This window comes from Ceratosolen solmsi, unplaced genomic scaffold (assembly GCF_000503995.2).
Source record: "Ceratosolen solmsi marchali unplaced genomic scaffold, CerSol_1.0 scaffold6, whole genome shotgun sequence".
In the NCBI taxonomy this organism is placed as follows: domain Eukaryota; kingdom Metazoa; phylum Arthropoda; class Insecta; order Hymenoptera; family Agaonidae; genus Ceratosolen; species Ceratosolen solmsi.
In genome coordinates, this window is record NW_011948414.1 from 12,237,756 (window position 1) to 12,258,647 (window position 20,892).

Here is a 20,892-nt window from a genome sequence, read left to right on the forward strand (position 1 = left end):
ACTTTGCGTTGAATAGAAATACTTGTATTCATAAGTTTGAAAGAATTTGTTTATGTTCACTGAGCACGTCAAGACTGGTGTAGAATCATTATTTTATCTTTTGTCATTGTCGAATTTTATACCGTATAATATTATTGATCGAAGAGATAAGGTAATGATATCCCACAAACCTCTTTGTCATAATGAGGATCATATGTACCTACTTTGAACACTGTATGAGTTACAGAAGTAACTATTATTTCTTATTAGACTCTTTATTCTTTCTGTTCTGTCATAATTATTAGTTAATATAATTTTAGATCATCGATTGTGATGAAAATGATTTTATTAATAATTTAAAGAAAAAACTAGTGTTCTCTCGTATCCAAAGTTTCATTTGATATAATTATTTGTTTCCTGTCTACTCAGGAACATATGTAGCTAAGCCCAAAAAAAAAATATATAACTTTACAACTCTTGCTAGATAACATTTATATTTGATTTAAATACATGATTTAAACATCATTGCATCGATAACTACGAAGATTCTCAGTAAATTGTAGAAATTGCAATTAATTGAATAGGAACCATACATATATAAATTTTTATTTACAAGGTTATACTAAAATATAATTGATCTTATTCTCCATGGCTATACGTAATTAATAAGTGTACAGTAGTTTTTAATAATATATATATGTACACATGTATAAATTATAATTAAATACACATTAGAATTAAATAGTATTATCATTTTTATAGTACTATAATTATATAATTATATTTATAATTATATTAGTATGTATATATGAATTACAAAATTTCAATATTAATAAAAATATATACATAATTTATAGTATCTATACTTAATTGTCATATTAAAAGTGAAAAATAAGAATGGTATTTTAAGAAGAATAACATTAAAATTTAAATGTTTATTTTATATTACGCACACTTAGAATATTAAATAATACATATAAAAGACTAAAAATGCATATTTTTAAATTATCAGTTTCGGACTTTGGCTATCTGATTTATAAGTTTTTTACCAATATGTAATGGTCTTATTATATAATCCAAAATAATTGGATATACTTTTCCAAGCCTTCAAAATCTATCGAATATTTTTAAATTAAAGAGAAATACTGAAAGTCTTGAATGTATGCCTATATATATATATATATATATACATGTGTGTATTTGTTCGAAACGTCCTTTCACAATATGCATTTCCCCACCCCTACTCATAATCTTTTTATTTTCTTTGGCTATACACATCGCGCAAAAGTTGATTGGACGACCTTGCCACAAGATACTTAATTATTCAGGCACGCAGCCTTAAGCCCCTTACGTGCCAATTTCTACGTTTGCGCGAATATACCCGACAACATATACCAGTTTATTATGCCGATCCCATGGAACACATTTTATTGTCCGCTAAATTGAATATTGAAGAAAGAGAGAGAGAGAGAGAGAGAGAGAGAGAGAGAGAGAGAGAGAGAGAGAGAGAGAAAGCGAGAGAGCCAGAAAGCAAGAAGGACATAGAAAATACACTTGCTAAAGACGGCCTTAAACATTCTTTTTTCTTTGTTTTCTTCTTCATACATCATCTGAATATTTGATTTTTATAGTTGGTAATTTTTATAATTTCGATTTTACTGTTTTTTTTATTATCGTTATCTTTTAATTTTTTACATGATAACTGCTTTACAGTATAATTTTCATATTTAAACTTAACAATATAATCATATTGAAAACAATATATATTAAATATGAACTATTTATTTTAATTAATTTATATGTGCCGAATATATTTGAATTATTAATTATTTTAAAAATACTACATTTTATACATTTTGAAATATTTAAATATTAATATGTGTACAGTAACATAAACTAAGAATTGAAGAAAATTTGGATAAAACAAAGCAATATTCAAATACCTAAGTTTTCAGAGGAAAACAAGAGAAATAACAAACAAACAAAATCAAATTAACATATTTTTGCACAAGATTCAAGATTTGCCAAGGTTGCATACGAGAGTGTGTAAGCGTGTATTATTTGCTTCTATTTTATTGATAAATGAAAACCACTTGTTACATAAATTCGCTTGCATATATTCCCATTGCAGTAAGTTTAACGTATTATAGTTTCGAATTATATTATGAAATAAAATTCGAACACTTTCCAAGAAATGTTACTAAACAGGCACAGTGTTTGTGAAACAGAACAATAGCAGATTTACATTTTTAAGTATTACATAAGTATAAATATAGATGAATACTCTAGTACTGTAGTACTAATCTGTACTGCAATATTACATTACGATTATCTAGTACTGTAGGACCAGTGCACAATGTGTTTCATATTATTATTAAAAGGCAATTTTTAGATATCAACAAATGCAATCATAAAATTTGTACTATCATTTCACATTTTATATTTTGTGATTGATAAGAATATATTTTAATAATGCAATAAATTGCATTAAATAAGGCATTGCAATTAAGTAATTACAATAAATTCAATTATATAATCTATTGGAAAGAATTCTATAAATTTCAACTGGATATATTTAGAAAAATATTAAAATTAATATAATTAATTTAATACTATCTTTTTGTACAAGAAAATTAATCATTGGAAAAATATATCAAAATATATTAATAAATAAGATTATAAATGCACCGATTAAAGGAAAAAATACTTTGTACATTCTGTTACAAATTCATTTTGTAATTATAACTGTATACATTGGTTTGTACAGCCTTGAATAATTTAAAAATCTAAAGAATTATATAAGTAACCTTAAAAAAGAAAAAAAAGGAAAATTATAAGGCTGTACCATTTTAAATTAATATTTTATTATGAAATATATTTTAAATTATGACTTATAGAAGTAGTCTTTATTGATTGATCGATTCTTAAAAATATATCCTTTTATGTTGCAAGTATTAAAATAATTTATACACATGTAATTAAAGATATTTTAGTGAAGGAGACTGAATTTAATTCTCAGTATGCGATTTACTGATAAAAATGCATGTTATATTATTTATAAAACCATGAAATTTGAAAACAATTAAAGATAAAAATTTAAAAATTTAAACACTGTATTTTTTTAGAAATAGAGCAATAAAAATGAAAAAATCACTTTCTACTATGTAACGTATCATCTGCCTTGATTGTCCATCAAGAAAGATTCATAAAACATTCCAAAATGTATTCGTGAGCTGACTTACAATGTTAAGTTTTGAAGTATATTGTTGGAGGCAGGAAGTATTTTTCTTACTGAGGTACATAGAGTTTGAAAACATGGTTTCTTTTTTTGCAAAATTCATAAGAGTTCAGCTATACTATTTTGTTTTCTGAATATATTATTTCATTTGTTGACCATTTTGTATTTTATTTTTTATTTTAATTTCAAATGTTCTGTTTTTATATTTTTTAGTTATTTTTATAATTACTCAGTATATTAAAAAGAATAGAAGATAATTTGTTCCTACTTATTTTTATTCATCAAATATTTCTATAATAGTCTTATAATTTAAAAATTAAATCTTATTAATTATCAATTTTATAGTTCCTATTACAATGATACCTACTAAGTTATGTTTTTAACTTATTAATAAAACCTTAATTATTAATAATAATTTACTTTATAAACAGTTAATGTATAAAAGAGTCAGCATTACTTCTCATTAAAATTAAGTATTGTAGATATCAATAAGTAAATACGACTTTTTAAAATTTGTCTAAATTCAATATTGTATTATTAACATGTATTTATATGCATTTTCTATCATTTATTAAACTTTTAGACTTTATGTATTTGTTTTGAATAAATTAATATATTAATTATTCCTAAAGTTGTATTCTTTCAGTTTATAAAATAAGTTAATTAGTATTTTTAACTAATTACTTTTCAATGTGATATTAAAAATAATTTTATATACATACGACTGAATAATGTTTTTATTTCGTATTTAATGATTGTACATATAAACTGTAGTTCAGTCTATCACACTTGTACGTGTATATATAATTTTAAATAAAGTTCATTGCACTTTTACATTTGCATAAAATATTGCAAATAGATAAAATTTGTTAGTAATTTAATTCTTTTCATATAATTTTCAATATTCAATCAATGAAAATATTGAATCTCAGAAAAATAATGTACAAAGCGGAAACGTAAAGATATAATAAAAAATTTAATATTATAGATAACAATCTATTATTTATAATACTTTTTCAAAAGATCCACATACTTTCAATTATACACTAAATAGCCGATTTTACTTACCTATAAGTAATAATTCTAAGTAATCGTAAATTTTTTATGAATATATAGTTCTGCAATAATTTTTGTATTTTGCCCATATTAATTCTGTTTTTTTTTATTTTTTAATAATTAATTCTGCATTATGTGAAATCAAACTATTTATTTTTGGATTAAAAAATATATTTTGAAAGTATATATATTATAGAATAACTACAAATATTTTAGAATTCAATTTATTTAACTAATAATTTGTAAATTAAGATGATTTTACAAGTTCAATATATTGAAAAGAAAAATCTTTCATAATGAACTCTCGAAGAATGCTAATTTCAATGTTAAATTTACATTGTGTAGAACTAGCAACTGATATTCGCTGTCATGCAGCAGTTGCGATAACATTTCATTCACTCCATTCAAAGATTGTAATAGATGGAAGAATACTATAAAAATAAGTTCATATAATACTATAACGAATATATTAGTAGTTTATAAATGCAGCAATAAAACTTGCAATCGCTTGTCTATGAAATCAAATAGTTTAATAAATATTATTGAATTTCTTTGTCTATACCGATTGAAAGGAAATACCGCTGATGTTTTATAAAAATCATTTGAAGGAACCCATCGATAAAAAGATTAGTGTTTATTTCTACCTAATGTTGTTTTATTTAAACGGAAATTATATTTTATACGTCAATGTATCGACAGATGTATTGTGGTGTTATATATATCCTAATTTATGCATTACAAATTATCGTTTAAAGTAATTCTTATTGCATCCAAATAAATTATACTTGTATTTAGCTCTACATTTTTATAAGTTATATAATCTTAAATGTTCTAAATTTATTGATTATAGTAATTTTTCATTAAAAAATCATTGCATATTACAATTATGTAATAATGACTTGAAATATTTTAATTTCTAATAAATAAATATTCTGTAGTTAAACAAATTTTTTTTATTTGTTAATATTTTATAACTGCTTTAATTATTCATTAAACAATAGTATTTTTATTATTTTGCGAATTTAAATACATGTGATCAATGCATTTTAATAATTCATAATACTTATTTATCTATACTTAAGATTTATTCCAAACTTTTTAGTGGTATAAATGATAGGACATGATAGAGCTACACCTGTGCTACATGCACATTATAAAACTCGGCAAACTGATCAATCGTAGATGAATTTATTATGAGATTGGTGCATCGACTTTTATTATATCAATAATATTTGAAGTAACAAATGAAAAATCGGCTTACCACTGACAGATCGTATACACTTCCTCTCATATTCTCACTTTAGTTCACCTTCCTGTTTCGGCAGGTTCCTTTCTTTCCATTTATTTATACATCCCCTTCTTTTGTAATTGTCTTTCTTTCTTATGGCCTCCATTCTCTTTTCCTTCTCTACTGTCTCATTCTTTATCTTATTTTTACTCGTGTGTATCAGACATTAAAGTAAATTTAACTTTATATTCCTCTTTTCTTTCTCTTTCTGTCGCCTCTCTACTATTTTCCTACAGTACCGTTTTTCTTTTTAACCTATCTCAAATCGCAGTTTACAGCTATCCCTCCAGTCATCTTACATGTTCTCAAACAACACCAGTTCTTAATAGCGAATTTTCATGGCTCTGACCTTTTTTAACAAATATGTCACCAAAGCCATTCAGCTTGATTTTATGATATATTAATATTAAATTAAAAAAAGCTTCGTTATATCCATTACAATTATTAATTTTTAATAAAAAGATTATTTAAGTAGTTGTCACATTTCTTGTTGGTTTGTAGGCTTACTTATAGTATATATATTTGTAAAAGATATTTTTTCATTACTCCCTTCTTAAATAGATTTGTTTTAGCAACAATTAAAGCGTTGACATTAAATTCATTTAATATATATAGTTATTTATTTCCTCTTTTATCCCAATAAAAAGACAAAAGTAAACCTAAAGAATTAATCCTTTGCTAATGAAAAACTAAATGGAATTTTATGTACATAATAGGCAAGCGAATCTAATCAAGATGTTCTAATGTACTGCAAAATCATTTTGAAATAATTCAGAATTTTGGTACATATAAAAATGAAATAATTTAAAAACTATTTGTGTTATTAAAGAACTTAGATTGAAGTTAACGAAACATAAATATAGATGGAAATTTTTATTAAAGAAAGTATAAACGCAATATATATGTGTGTGTGTGTGTGTGTGTGTGTGTGTGTGTGTGTATACAAAATACACCTTTGAGTGTACAAATTTTAAAAATTTACTTTAATATAAAATTATAATATTTGGATAATAAGATAAAGAATTTATAATTTCATTACTTCAATGTAAGCTTAATTTTTTAATCCTTAATTTTAAATAGCAAGTGATTTTTAAATATGTCTATTTTTAAGATTATATTTCTTGTATAATAAATTCTAAATACATTTAGGATTCATTAATATAAATGTAATAATGTATAAATGAATTCTAAGGATATTAAAGAATATATATGCATTAGTTGGTAAATTAAAATGATAAGAACATAATGAAATATTACAAACATTAGTTACTAAGGACACTGAAAGAACATAGAATAATAAGAACATTGGAAGAATAAATAAATAAATATCCATAGAAATTGAGTTTAAAATTATAATAAATAAATTTATAGACAATAATAAGCAAAGAAATTAGAGTAATTTTAAAAGTTCTAAAAAGCATACAGTTCTTTTTCTTGTCTAATACAAAATAAAACCAAAAGTTTAATTATATTTTATATTTATATTTTATATTAGATATTTTATTGTATTACGGAATTAAGTAAAAATCTTTAAATTTAAGTAAATTTTCTAATAAATCAAAGAAATATACCGATATGATACTGGTCTTGTTTAAAAATACGTATTCATTATCATTTGAAGGTTAACTGAATTAAAAATTGAATAATTGAAACTCAATTAAATAAAAATTGTATATTATATTTGATTAACTGATAAACTTCTGAAGAATTTATTAATATTTTTATAAAAAAATATTTTTATGGAATAATAAGACATTTATACGGGTAATGATACAGCTTGATATAGGATATCTTAACTATCAATTTAATCAATTATGAATGTTATAAGATCAACGGAATATACAAACTGATAATAAAATTAATATTTCTTTTAAAATGAGAGAAATTATTAAGCTTAATTGAATAAAAGCTTTTAAATTTATAAATCTTTTCCTTTTATAAACAAAGATTATATAAAGAATTGTTTCATAATATTATAACAAAAAGAAAGTAAGTTAAAACCTATCGCTTCGTTAAATTAAATGCTTCGTTTTTCATACAAAGACATGAAGTATAAAATATTTTACTATTTAAACAAATGTATGAAACTGATGTCTTTTATTAATTAAATACATATTCTTTACAATTTTTAAAGTTCGAAGTAGTAAATCTAATAGTATTGGTTTACAGCTCAACTGATCAATAAGTGTCTTCAACTGAAAAAACTGGATTTGTCATATGATTTGGCATAACTGACGCATGCATTTATAATTTAATTAAAGGCTTGAAGTTCTATATTCATATTACATTATAATTCCACATTATCCAATCGGTAAGTATAATTTTTATAGGTATTAACTATATTCAGATACTATATAAAGTATACATTTAAATAAGTTTCAATAAAATAAGAATGTAATAATAATAAATTAATGATTAATAATGTGAATCATAATAATGTTAAATCATAATAAACTAATGATTATTAATAATAATCATAAAATTTAATGAATTTAATAAATTACAAAAGAAACAGTTCTGAAATTTCTTAAAATTCACTGACGAAATCGACACGATACGTAATATTCTCAGTAAACGACAAACAATGTTTGGGTCGATCGGTAATATCCCATACGAAGTGAAGGTGGAATATTGAAAGTTGGTTCCGTTTCACTCACTTGATTTAAAATAGTGTGCCACGCAACCATTGCCTTGCCCCTGGGAATTACATATTAACGCTTCGGAAACTTTACATACGTTTCATTTTTAACTAAAAACATTTTATATTGAAAATTAAAAATTTTTATTTTCAAGATCAATGTGGTTATCTACTTTATGATCCATAAATGAAATTTGGTCATTATTTTCTTTTCATTTTTTTTAGTTAAATGTAGAACTTGATTTGTAACAGTACATTGTCTTACCTTTGTATAGTAAATTTTCATACCTAATTAAATAAGAAACAATAGAATTCGGTCTTTATATCTGGCATTAACTAAATTAATTTGAAAATACTACATGTAAAAAGGAAAATGCAAGCATTTTTAAAACGTTTAAATTGAATTAATGGTAATTAATGGTGACTAAGATATTAAAATAAAATATGATAAACCGATAAGATATTACCATTTACCTACATTTTAAGGTTAGAATAAAGTAAAAAAAAATGTTTAAAAAATATATTTTTTATACTAATAATTTATACTATTGATCTTTCATATTTATTAATACTATCCTTATTCAATAATATTAATGTATTATTAATTTTTCATATGAACAATAGATGTTTTCCTAAGGACTGTATATGTATTATAGTGGTTTATACTCTATTTTAATGAAAAAAAAAAACAATGTAAACTTCGATATAATTTTTCTAGATCTATGTTTAAACGAATAAATAATTTTACCTTCATTGTACATAACGTTAAAGAAGTTTTTAATAATAACAATAATGGTGCCAATGTAGGGTAATATTTTTAATTTAAATTTTATATTTAACTTCAGATTTATAAAATGTTACTGCAAATACTAACATAAGAAAATATTCTTAAATTCTGCAGATGAATGCTATTGATGGTTTATTTAATTATTTCTTATATATTATAACATTTCAATTTATTTTTATTTTTTTTTCTATATACTTGCAAATACAACGTAAATTTTTAATAATTATAATATTTTTATATAAAAATATAAAATATTGTATTCAATATTTATGAAAATTTCTTAGTATTTAATATTAACTGTTTACTAACTGAAAAAAAATGTAATAAGTACAAATTATTTTATTTTAGCAATCATTATATATATATATAGTAATTTCATTATAAATGTTAAAAGAACTAAAACAAATAATTATAAACATACATCCGGAATAATTAATTTTTTTAATATTTAAAAAATCGTATATCAACCTGCATATGTTAATATTATTAAATAATATGATTATTTTATCTGAATGTTGCTTTGCAAATCGAAAGGCAGCAGCAATAAATAACATTCTAACAGTCAAGTACTTATATAAACATTCTCTTTTATCGAGTCATATTCGTTTTTTTGCATTAAACGATTTCATTGGATCGTATTTGCTAAATGATTAGTACAATAGTAATGCAATATTTAAATTTCAAAATTATTTATTTAATCATTATTTTAAGAAATTTGTTGTATAAGTTATTACAGAAGTTTTTATAGTATATTAGATTGTTTTATAAAGGTTAATAACTTTATATTTTTAAAAAACAAATTTATCTTTCTTAAATAAATTTGGAATGATTCGAAATCAAACTTGAAAAATACATCTATTAACAGCACAGTGCATTTATAATTAAAATTTTTGAATAAGTTAAATATTCCTTATGATTTTATTTATTTTTCTTTTTAATTGTTGTTATTGAATAATTTAAAGATATTTTTTATATTGAACTCACATTTAATTTAAAAAATTTCATATTTTTCTTTACATATGTTCATAATTCACTTAATTTTTTGGTTTTCAAATTATCCTAATTTCACAATTAATATTAATCATGATTTGATTAATATATAAAAAAAGGCTAATTACAAAGGTATTGAAAAAAAAGTATGTTATTAATATATTTTATAAGTTTCTGTTTTTATAATACTAGTATAAATTAATTCAAGTACTATTTTATTACATAACAATATAATTGTGAACGCGAATGAAAAGTGAATTTAAATAATTCTGATTATCGGCGATCTCGCTTATATTGAAGAAAAAAATGCACAAAAAATTATTAATTTGATGAAGAATCTGTTGATATAATTTAGTAAAATACGAGAAAAAAAACTCCTGTTTAAAACGAGAACATGGAAAAACAAGTGAACGTTAGTAAGAGTGCGATATAGAGAAGAGAGAAGGGTGTTTACACCTAAGTAGATATCAAGAACTTACTTTCAATTTCGAAGTATTACAACATTGAGGAGAAAATATAGCTATGCCACCATCAATTCATATGTTTAAGTATGTGAATAAGCGTACTCATAGAATGAAATACTTAAAGGAAATTTCAATTGCAAGATTTAACTAACTCACATTTATGGTACGTCACATTCATATCGTTTTTCCTTTCTGTACTATAATATCGATAAGCCCAATGATTCTATTATAATCATTAATTTCATTTTAAAAAAAACTATTGCTATATTATATTTTGTTATTGTTTGTATGTTTCAATTAAGTTAGAACATTTTTTTATTTATAATTGTGGAATATACATTAAATACAATATGATTAATTTTTGATATTCCAAATTATTTTTCAGATATTGCAATACTATTATAGTTCTTAATATACATATATGTTATTCGATGAAAAAACATCATTTAAATTTTAATGAAGTACACTATGAAAATATGTGATATTCATAAATCATTTTTATTAAATTTGAAAACGTTGTTTAAAATTAGCAATCTTAAAGTTTCAGATTTTTGGATGATTTATTATTTTTTATAGAAAAGCATATTCTTACTTTTTCCAAATAGTTTGCAATATAAAAAGGTTTCAATTATAGATAAAATGTTACGTATAAGGTATGCGATAAAAATAAAATGTATATACAAATATTGTTGAATAGGCAAGGTTAAAATTTAGACAATTACGTATTAATTATCTCACATGATAAAAAGAAATATTGTACTAGATTCGTCGACATCAGTGTTATAAATAAATAAGATAATTCTAATTTGATTAGTTAAATTGAATGGTAATCACGGTTTAATATTTTTAAATACGTATATGTTATATTATTCTATTAATTTTTATGAAGTACATAAAATTTATTAAAATTAACAGTGGACTCTCTTTTATGTATTTTAAATAATTCAGACAATGTTCATGGTATAAAGCAATTTACATATTATAAAAGAATTATTTTTAATATCTAATATTTTCAAGAAAAATTTATCACATAAATATTATTTTTTATATTAATATAATTTAACCCGGCAAATTCGTTAATTAATGTTTATATTATTTATTTTTATAAAATTTTAAGTATTATTAAGTATCTCATATTCTAACCCGGCACTTTCCGATTCGAGTAGAAGAATAAAATTAATGTTGGACAAGTATGTTCTTAGATGAACTTTTAAAGGATTACTGCATAATTTCTCATATATATCATAATGCTGAGATCGTAACACGAGCTAGTAAAGCATCTGGCTGCAGGAGCTTCATCAACTGATTTGTACAATCAATATCTGAAGGTAAAGTTGTATACCGTTTATTTTCTAAATATTCTTCTAAAATTTTCGGAAATGTAAAATTATAATGAATAATTTTACGACCTCATTATAAAATTTGTATATGGTAATAACATTATTAGAGATAATACCGATTAAAAAATTTAATAAAATATTTTACTAACTTAATATTACAATAAAAGAAATATCTAGAAGCATATTTTATTCTGTAATTATAAAAGTATGAAATTTGTAAAGATTTTGACGATGATTTTATTTTATTTGTTTTTTGTATTATATTTATTCAATTTTTTATTTTTAAGTGTAAACCTAAACATTTTCAAAGTGCTATATTAAAAGTTTAAGGTGTAGTTATAGTATTATCGTTGAGCGTGTAATTTCATATTACCCCGTTAAATAATCATAATAACTAAGATTAGAGAATACAATAATTACCATACAATGCTTTACTTTAATCAGTGTTTGAACACGCGCATTAAAATTTTGATTTTGTCTCAATTTCACGAATATTTGTATTTTTTCCTCGTTCTTGTTAAATTATTAAATGTTGAGGTCACATATGGGCATTTAAAGTTTCTTATACGCTGCCTATTACACAATAAAGCAATACTTTTTAACATGCACAAACTCATTAATTTTTTCATGGAATTATTGACTGCAAGTGTTGAATGAAATATTAAGGATAATGCTATCCTACTTGAACAAAAAATTCTTAATTATAATTTTATAGGTTTAAACCTAATAAGTTTAGATCGTGGTGCATATGTTTAAAAAAGGCACATTATATTACTCGTTGTTAATAGTGTGTAATCATTTGAGTATATTAGCACATATTATGGGGACTTAATATGGATATACTAACGAGAGATTTATTACATTGGTATCACAACAAAAACAATACTAGGTCCAAAGCAAGTATGAGTACCTTCTAAAAAAATATTTTTATTGTTTTATACGAGAAAGTATGAACCTTAAAATAATAGTCAAACCAATAGTTTATAAAGGCTACATACAAATATAAAATTCTTTTATTTTACTATATCGATGCAATTACTTAATACTATTGTTATTAATGAACATATTAACAACTAATGTGATAATATGTGCTTTGAATTATTTGTTTATGTATTACGCTAATATATAGATGATATATCTAACTTGATTTAATATACACAATACATCAAATACCAAAAAGAGCTTTCAGCGATAATAATATAGTTCTAGGCGATTCTCTAATTATTAAACTACTAATATAATTAAATAATTCACGATTGAGCATATAAATGAGTAATTCTGGTACTAAATAAGTAGTGAATTATATATGAATAAAACTAATATCATCAATAAAATTAATATAATATTGATTTAATAAATTTTTTTAAACATAAATAAACATATCTAGAATAAAAACAAATAACTATATAATAATAAATGCATGTAAAATAAATATATGCAAAATAAATACTTTATTTTTCATATAAAATTATAAAAATACTATATATTAATTTATAAATGAACAATAATAAAATCAAAATAAATATATAAGTTATAAATTTATATTTGTGATAATCATAATTATACATAGAGATAAAATAAAAAATTTCAAGAAATAAAGTTTTTAAAATTCTATTCACATTGCAAAATAACATTAACACTCATTTTTTTAATATTCTTTCGTTTTTTAAATATTAAATTTAGTCCTTTGAGTAAACATTGAAGGAAATAATTAATTACAAATGCGTCATTTGTTTAGATATAATTTTTACTAATTTTTTATGTACATTACAAATATTAAAAGTAAAACTTTTATCCAGCAACTTTATCCATTATTCAAAGTGTATAAAATTATTTTAATGATTTTACTGTTAATCTGCTTTACAAAGTATGATGTTTCGTTTTACTAATACGAATGAAAAGTTTTGATATATTTTAAATAATAAATTATTATATACATTATATATATTTTTTTCATTTTCATTTATAGTTATATACCTGATTTTTTTATATAAATCTGGGTTTTTCAGTGTATATATTTTATATTTTATAATTAAACATATTATTTTGCTTTAGTTCCTTTAAAAATGTTTGCTTGCTTTTTCTATAACTCATTCCTTTTAAATTCTACAATATACTCAATATTTTTCTATTTTTTGCTTCGTTTTTTTAACCTTAGACTTTCTAAGAAATATAGATGGATAGGTTGGCGTACTTGAAGTTATAATGTATGGCTAGACGAGTATAAGTAATGTGGATATATAGGAAGTCAGTGCTATATTGTATCAAAACTCTAAGAAGAAAACTAAAAGAAAATTTATTTCTATTATGTCAAATATTATCTTTATATATTTTTTTTTTCAACATAACGCACTAATTAGAAGTGCAGTAACAGAATAAACAATATAATCAACAAATTAAATTTTCTCAATCTAATGAATCTATTACGATAAAAAATTTCATAAGAACTACAATAATAATCTATATCTAAGTATTAAATTATTATAAGTTATTATTATTAAAAGTTAGATAACAAAATTAACATGATAGGAATAGTTTTGCTTCAATTTTATTTATGAATATATTTGTACATATACCAAAGTTTTTTTATAATTATCTATTATATAAAAATTATTATGATCTTTTTCACAACGTGAATGTGATGGTGGGAATAATGTAAGAATTGAAGCAAAAATTATAAAATTTAAATATAGTTTAAATATTATATTTAATTTTGTTGTAATAATATGATATGAATATATATATATATATATATATATATCCTATTAACATAATATTTTTTATAATTATCCTAATAATTATATGATGATTTGAATTTTATTATTCTAAATTAATTAACATATAAATATATACTTAAACATAATTTAAAATAGAAATCATAATTTCTGTTTACTCACCTCATTGATGTCGGTTTTTAAGTCCTTGGTACTTTTAGCACTTCTTAGCTGATCACCACGATATTCTTTATATCTCATCAGTACTTCGTCATCTGTCAAAGTTCCACTATTACTCGTCATTGCATTCTTTTTATTTTTTTCTTCATTGGCTTTTTTTTCTTTTTTACGAAATAATTCCTTCACTTTACTCATTGTTCCACTTTTTTTAATTGATTTTTTTTCATACTTCTTTGCATCAGCTCCAGATGGTGGTTTTGATGTCACTGGCTGTATATTTTTACTTTCGTAATACATAACGTATTTATCGTAGCGACCCTTATCTATTACGTTTAAATTCATATTACAATCAGTATGTCGACGTTCTTGCTTTATAAATTCCATAGTAACAAAACCTTCATCCTCCGATTCAAAAGGCTCGCGCCTATCTGCTTCTTGCGAATCTCGTCTATAATCATTCTCGATTCCCGAATCTGCTAATCGATCTTTGCGATCGGTATCACATGTCATGGTCTCTCGATGACGTCTTTCTGTGTAGCCACGCATTTCATGATGTGGATGTCTAAATTTATTTTCGTGATTTACTCTTGGCGGTCTCTGTGGTATTTCATTAAATATTTCCGATCCTTCTTTAGTTAATTTACTTCTAGAACCCTCCCTTGCATTACTGTTATCAAGATAATCTAATCTATTTTCTGATACCCTTATTGGTTTCCTTGAGTTTTCTTCTATAATTTTTTGATTGTCCTTTCTGATATTATGCGATTCATTAGAATACATTGAGGTCTCACAAATAATAGAATCCCTTGCAGTAATATCTGCACGACTAGAACTGTAATTGTTACGATCAACATGCATACACGATGGTGAACTATCATAATCATCTTGAAAGTCAAGTTTATTGGATAAGTGTTTATTTGTTGTTCTTATTTCTGTATAATATTTGGATGATTCTAACTGGTTATTGGTAACTTGAGAAATATCAGTATCATACTCATCATTTAAACCTTGAAGATCATCCGGATGACATTTTACAAATGATAACCTTCCTTTGTAACCACTCGATGTTGAATTATCTAAAGCATTTATATAATCTGTAGAAGTAAGATTTTCATAAGATCTTGTGATATGCTTTTTTTCTAATAATCTTGGTGTTATATTATCGAGTTCGTCAAGTCTTTGAGTTGATTTACTTTTTCCCTTCATGATCTCTGTAGTTTTTTTTATTTTAGTTTGATTGGCATCTTTCTTTATTTTTGGACGGTAAACAATAAAATTGTCCTCGTTCTGTGAAAAAGAATAATCATCGCTGTCTCTTGTTATAATAGATGGTAACAATATTTCATTTTCTCTTGACTCCCTTATTAATTGTTCATCTATTGTATGAGTAGATGTCTTATCGGCTTCATTTAGCAACCTAGTTGATAGAAATGTTTGCATTTCTGGGCTTTTTGTACCTTGAGTGTTAAATACAGGGCTGAAATTTTCAGAACAATTACTATGTGTCCGCATTTCTATGATATACTTATCACCAAACTGGTCTGTATGTGTTTCTACTGTATATCCATCCTTCGATTGAGGATTTAGATATTTGTCAACAGGAATTTTATTGGTAATCTTTTTTTCATAACCATAAACTTTACCATTATCCTCATGAATTTCTTTTTTAAACATATACTTTTCACCATTACTATTCGTTCGTGTTTCACTGATATATGTATCTATACAACGCTTTGGTGATTCTACACGATTCGGAATTACAGGTGATGGCACGATCGGCTTATCAATAATTTCATGCTCAATTGTTTTAGGTAAATTGAGATTACTTTTTGCAGCAAATATTTCATCTGCAAGTAAACGCGACTTTATCCTTGATTCTAAAAGATCTCTTCGTGCACTTAAACCTGATGCTTTACTGCATTTAGATTGATCTTTAGTTAATCTGCTCTTTAATTCATTATTCTCTATGTGCCTCGAATTAGAACTATTTGCTTTTGCATAATTTAAAGTGTCAACAAATATACTTGAAGTATATTTTTCTGGTTTACTTAATAAATTTTTTTCCATATCATCAAAATTATGAAATCTTCTACGTTCTGCATTTCTTGCTATGAAGTTATTTGTTGAATTACCAAAATTTCCAAATTGTTTGGTCTTGGTTCTCTCATCATCATATAGCGACTTAAAACTGTTAAATTCGTTATTATGCTGCAATTCATCTGTATACAAATCTGTCCTATGATATTCCTTTTCAGCTGGACTATTTTCTCTTGATGAATCCTTTCTGTCTAATCCCAGACCCTCGTCACTGTCAGAATGGCTTCTCTGAGCTTTCTTTTTATCCAGTTGAACTTGAGCATAGATAACATCAGTTTGTAGGGATGGCATATTTGATTCATTTGGTCGAGTATAAGAAAAGGGTCTGTTATTATTATGACCAAATCCAGGTCCAGGTGTTATCATAGTTCTGGTCAATTGAGGTGGCGGTGAGCAATCATTGGACAATCGATTTATCATCTTGTGAATTGTTGATTCTTTACCAATTTGATCATATCTGCTACTGTGTAACATACTTTTATTAATATGATCGACCTTGTCAATGTCGACAGTTTTCTTATTCAACGAGGATAAACCACGTTTAGAAACGTGCGTTCCTACGTTTTCAATATGAATAGGTATAATTTTTATACGGGTCGAAACAACACTATTTGGAACACTATTATCATCGGTGCATTCTATTTTTCTTTCTGAATCTATTTTCTTCTCTTCTTGCTTTGATTTTTTTGCTTCATGAATGTTGTCAAAGTGAAACGATTGATCAAATATTTGAGGCGAAGATTCGATGATTGGTGAAAGTGGCTTCTTAGATCGTACTATATTTAAAAGTAAACCCTCACTGTCACTACCACTGCGTTTACGATGCGATTTGCTGGTATTATGTATGTGACTACCAACATCACTATAGCTCCTTCTGAGAAGCTTAGCAGATGTGAGTGGCCTTTGCTTTCTCTCTAACTTGGGCGAGAAGAGCTTGGAAATTGTCTGCTTAATTTTATATGAACCGGCATCGTTAGCATTCCACTCCAAGGCTTTCTTTTTAGCCTTTGGAGTACTAGCGAGTTCGTCAGCAATTGTAACACTGGCTTTTTCGTTGGGTCGATCGCTTAAGTTAGCATTAATATCAAAACTTTGCTTCGACTTACGCCTACGAGTAGGTAAACTGCTATATTTGTGATTGTAATTGTGAGCAAAGCAGTCAACACTGTCTACTTGTTGAAGAACACGGGCAGCTTCCTGCGCGAGATCTTCCTTATTACGTGCTTTGATATTTTCCTTTCTCAGTGGATTTTTTATCAATCCACATTCCACATTTCCAACGACAACCGTGGGAATGTTTGGCGAATCACGTCCTATAACATTAAAATAGAAAATTTATATTATTTTGTAATCCAATATTTTATATTAATGTGTATTTAATCATGATTTTATGCTATTCACCTTATTAGGTGTTAATATAGGTATTTAGTAGAATAGGTATTAATATTTTGAGTTAATTATTTTATTAATCAAAGATCTTTTAATAAATTGTACAAAAATCAAGAAGATCTCAATAATAATAGAAAAAAATTAAAAATTAAAATAAAAATCGTAATTAATTAATTTTTCAAATTTAATTTAATTTAATTTTATAGTTCCATTTTTAATTGAAATTAGTACATAAAATAAGAAGGTTTATCTATTAGTTACTCAAAATAGCTGTACAGTAGTTTTATTTAATATTATGAATCGATGAAAACACAAAAATTATATAGAAAATTAAATTATGAAAAATGAATTATATGAAAATAAGTAACCAAAAATTACGAAATGATTATTTTATGCACAATAACATAGTGACAGTTTGCCTTTTCATTTAATAATACAAATAAACTTCTTCGTTTATGTATACTAATTTTTAATTGAGTTTTTGAAGAAGATCCTCAAATGAGCGTATTGGATATACACAGAACTCTTTAACATAATAATTATCGAGGATTTTTATCTAATATATTTTTAAATAAATTATTATTAATATTGAAAAAATTTATATAGATATAAAAAAGTGGTTTACGATAATTATAATTATAAAGAATTATGGACTCCACTACTTTTATTTAATATTTTAATATATTTTTTTATATAAATTTTTCAATAAAAGTATAATAACAAAATACGAATATAATTACTAAAATCACATCTTAAATTAGAATTATTCGCATAAAGTAAAACTGTGCTTTTCATACGTCAATTTTTAAATAAATTTGTTGTATAATTTAAACATTAAAAATTTAATTAAAATAAAAATATTTTGTATCTTTTACTATAGCTCGGCTATAAGCTTATTTACTTATAATCTATATACTTTATTATTATAAATAGTACTATAAAATATTAAATTCCTTTACTGTAAAAGTAATATTTTAAAACTAATATTTTTTTAACATTTACAATGTTTTTAAAAATATCAGGATTTTTTAAATTATCAATAAAAATATCATTTTTTTAAAAAACAGGATAACATTAAATAAATAGATTTCACATTTCAACGTACGTACCAGTAACGTGTTTTAAAATAAGCATTCGTTTGCGACTGGAAAGATCGTCAATATACACATATATATATTTATTTACGAAACACTTTAATAAATTAATAAAAAATGTAATGCTTTGTATAAAAATTTATATATTCAAAAGTGATTTTGTATGTTCACATATGAATGTGTGTGAATTTATATATATATATATATATATATATATATATATATATATATATATATATGAATATATAAAGTAAACATTCGGTCTCTTGCTTGAAACTATACTTATTTTTACGTATTATTTATTTTTCTCAATAAAATAACGTATTGAGTAAATATTAAGATTAAGATATTAATATTAATTTATTCTAATCGATATTTCATAAAAGTTTACAAAATGAATTACTTTCATAAAATTTTTTTATTATTCAGCTTATTCTTTTCCATAAATATTCCGTTGTAATTAAATTTTACAAAAATTTATTTAGTTTTTGTTTTATACATGTTTATCACTAATTTACCACTTTTAAAAGAATATTTACTGTAGTACTTATGTAATTTTACTTTCTATTTTTTTTATAAATTCTAAAAAGAATCAAAGTATTTGATATTTAAAAGTTAATCATTAAAATTTATATGAGTGAAAGTATATATTATCTTAAATAGAGGTATGATCAAAGTATATTTCTTACATTATTATACTTCTTATATTTCTTATATTATTATACTTCTTATGTTTATTATATTATTATATTTCTTATATTTATTATAATATTATACTTCTTATATTTATTATAATATTATACTTCATATATTTCTTAATATTATACTTCGTTTATTATATTATTATATTTCTTATATTTATTATAATATTATACTTCATATATTTCTTATATAATTATAATGTATATAAGATTAGCAAATTTACAATTACGATTTCCTAAAATCAAATTAAATTTATATTATACTAGTGAATATTATATTTCTGCGGGAGTTTGTTAAATGAAGATAAATGCATGTTAAATAAAAATGTTTTTCGTGATGAAATACCTATAACGATATATCAAACACACCAATGACTATTAATAAATAAGAAATTACTATAAAAAATTATAAATATATTTTGTTTTTAATTTTCAAGGATATATTATAACTATCTTTAAATTATAACAAAGAAAAAATATACTTACAAAATTAATTTATAAATATTTGTGATTTATAAGAAAATTGTTGTAGTGCATAAAAATATTTTTTAAATTATCAGATAACTATATTAAATTATTAAATTAAAAAGTTATCGATTAAAATAACAAATAAAAAAAGAACATGAATAAAAAATTTAATTTACTGGATTAAAATGGCTTTAAAGAAAAAAATTATACAGTCGTTTATGAATCATTTTTACAATTTGTTGAAAATAATTATAGTAAAATCAGGAAAATGGATTTTAAAAACCTCATATTTTTATGTAGGTTGATAAAAATAATCGACTTTTGAAACGAACGTAACATCTTACAATATATATTTCGCGAGCTACTCATTTGCATAAAGTCCAGGAATTGAACGGGAAGCAGCCTGTTTACTTGAATTAACTTGCGTGACGTTCAAACTAAAATGTCGGTTCTCAACTTTTATATTCAT

General features: G+C 23.4%; 1 protein-coding gene across 1 annotated transcript in view; it reads right to left on the bottom strand.

The window, feature by feature from the left end:
* blo (bloated) overlaps positions 1 to 20,892 on the bottom strand; it is a 52,801-nt gene extending 31,909 nt beyond the window's left edge. Inside the window, exons 1-2 of the mRNA XM_011507460.1 lie at positions 20,835 to 20,892; positions 14,678 to 18,084 (exon numbers count right to left, since the gene is read on the bottom strand). Coding sequence (XP_011505762.1) covers positions 14,678 to 18,084; positions 20,835 to 20,892 — 3,465 coding nt within the window. The remainder of the gene's footprint in view (positions 1 to 14,677; positions 18,085 to 20,834) is intronic.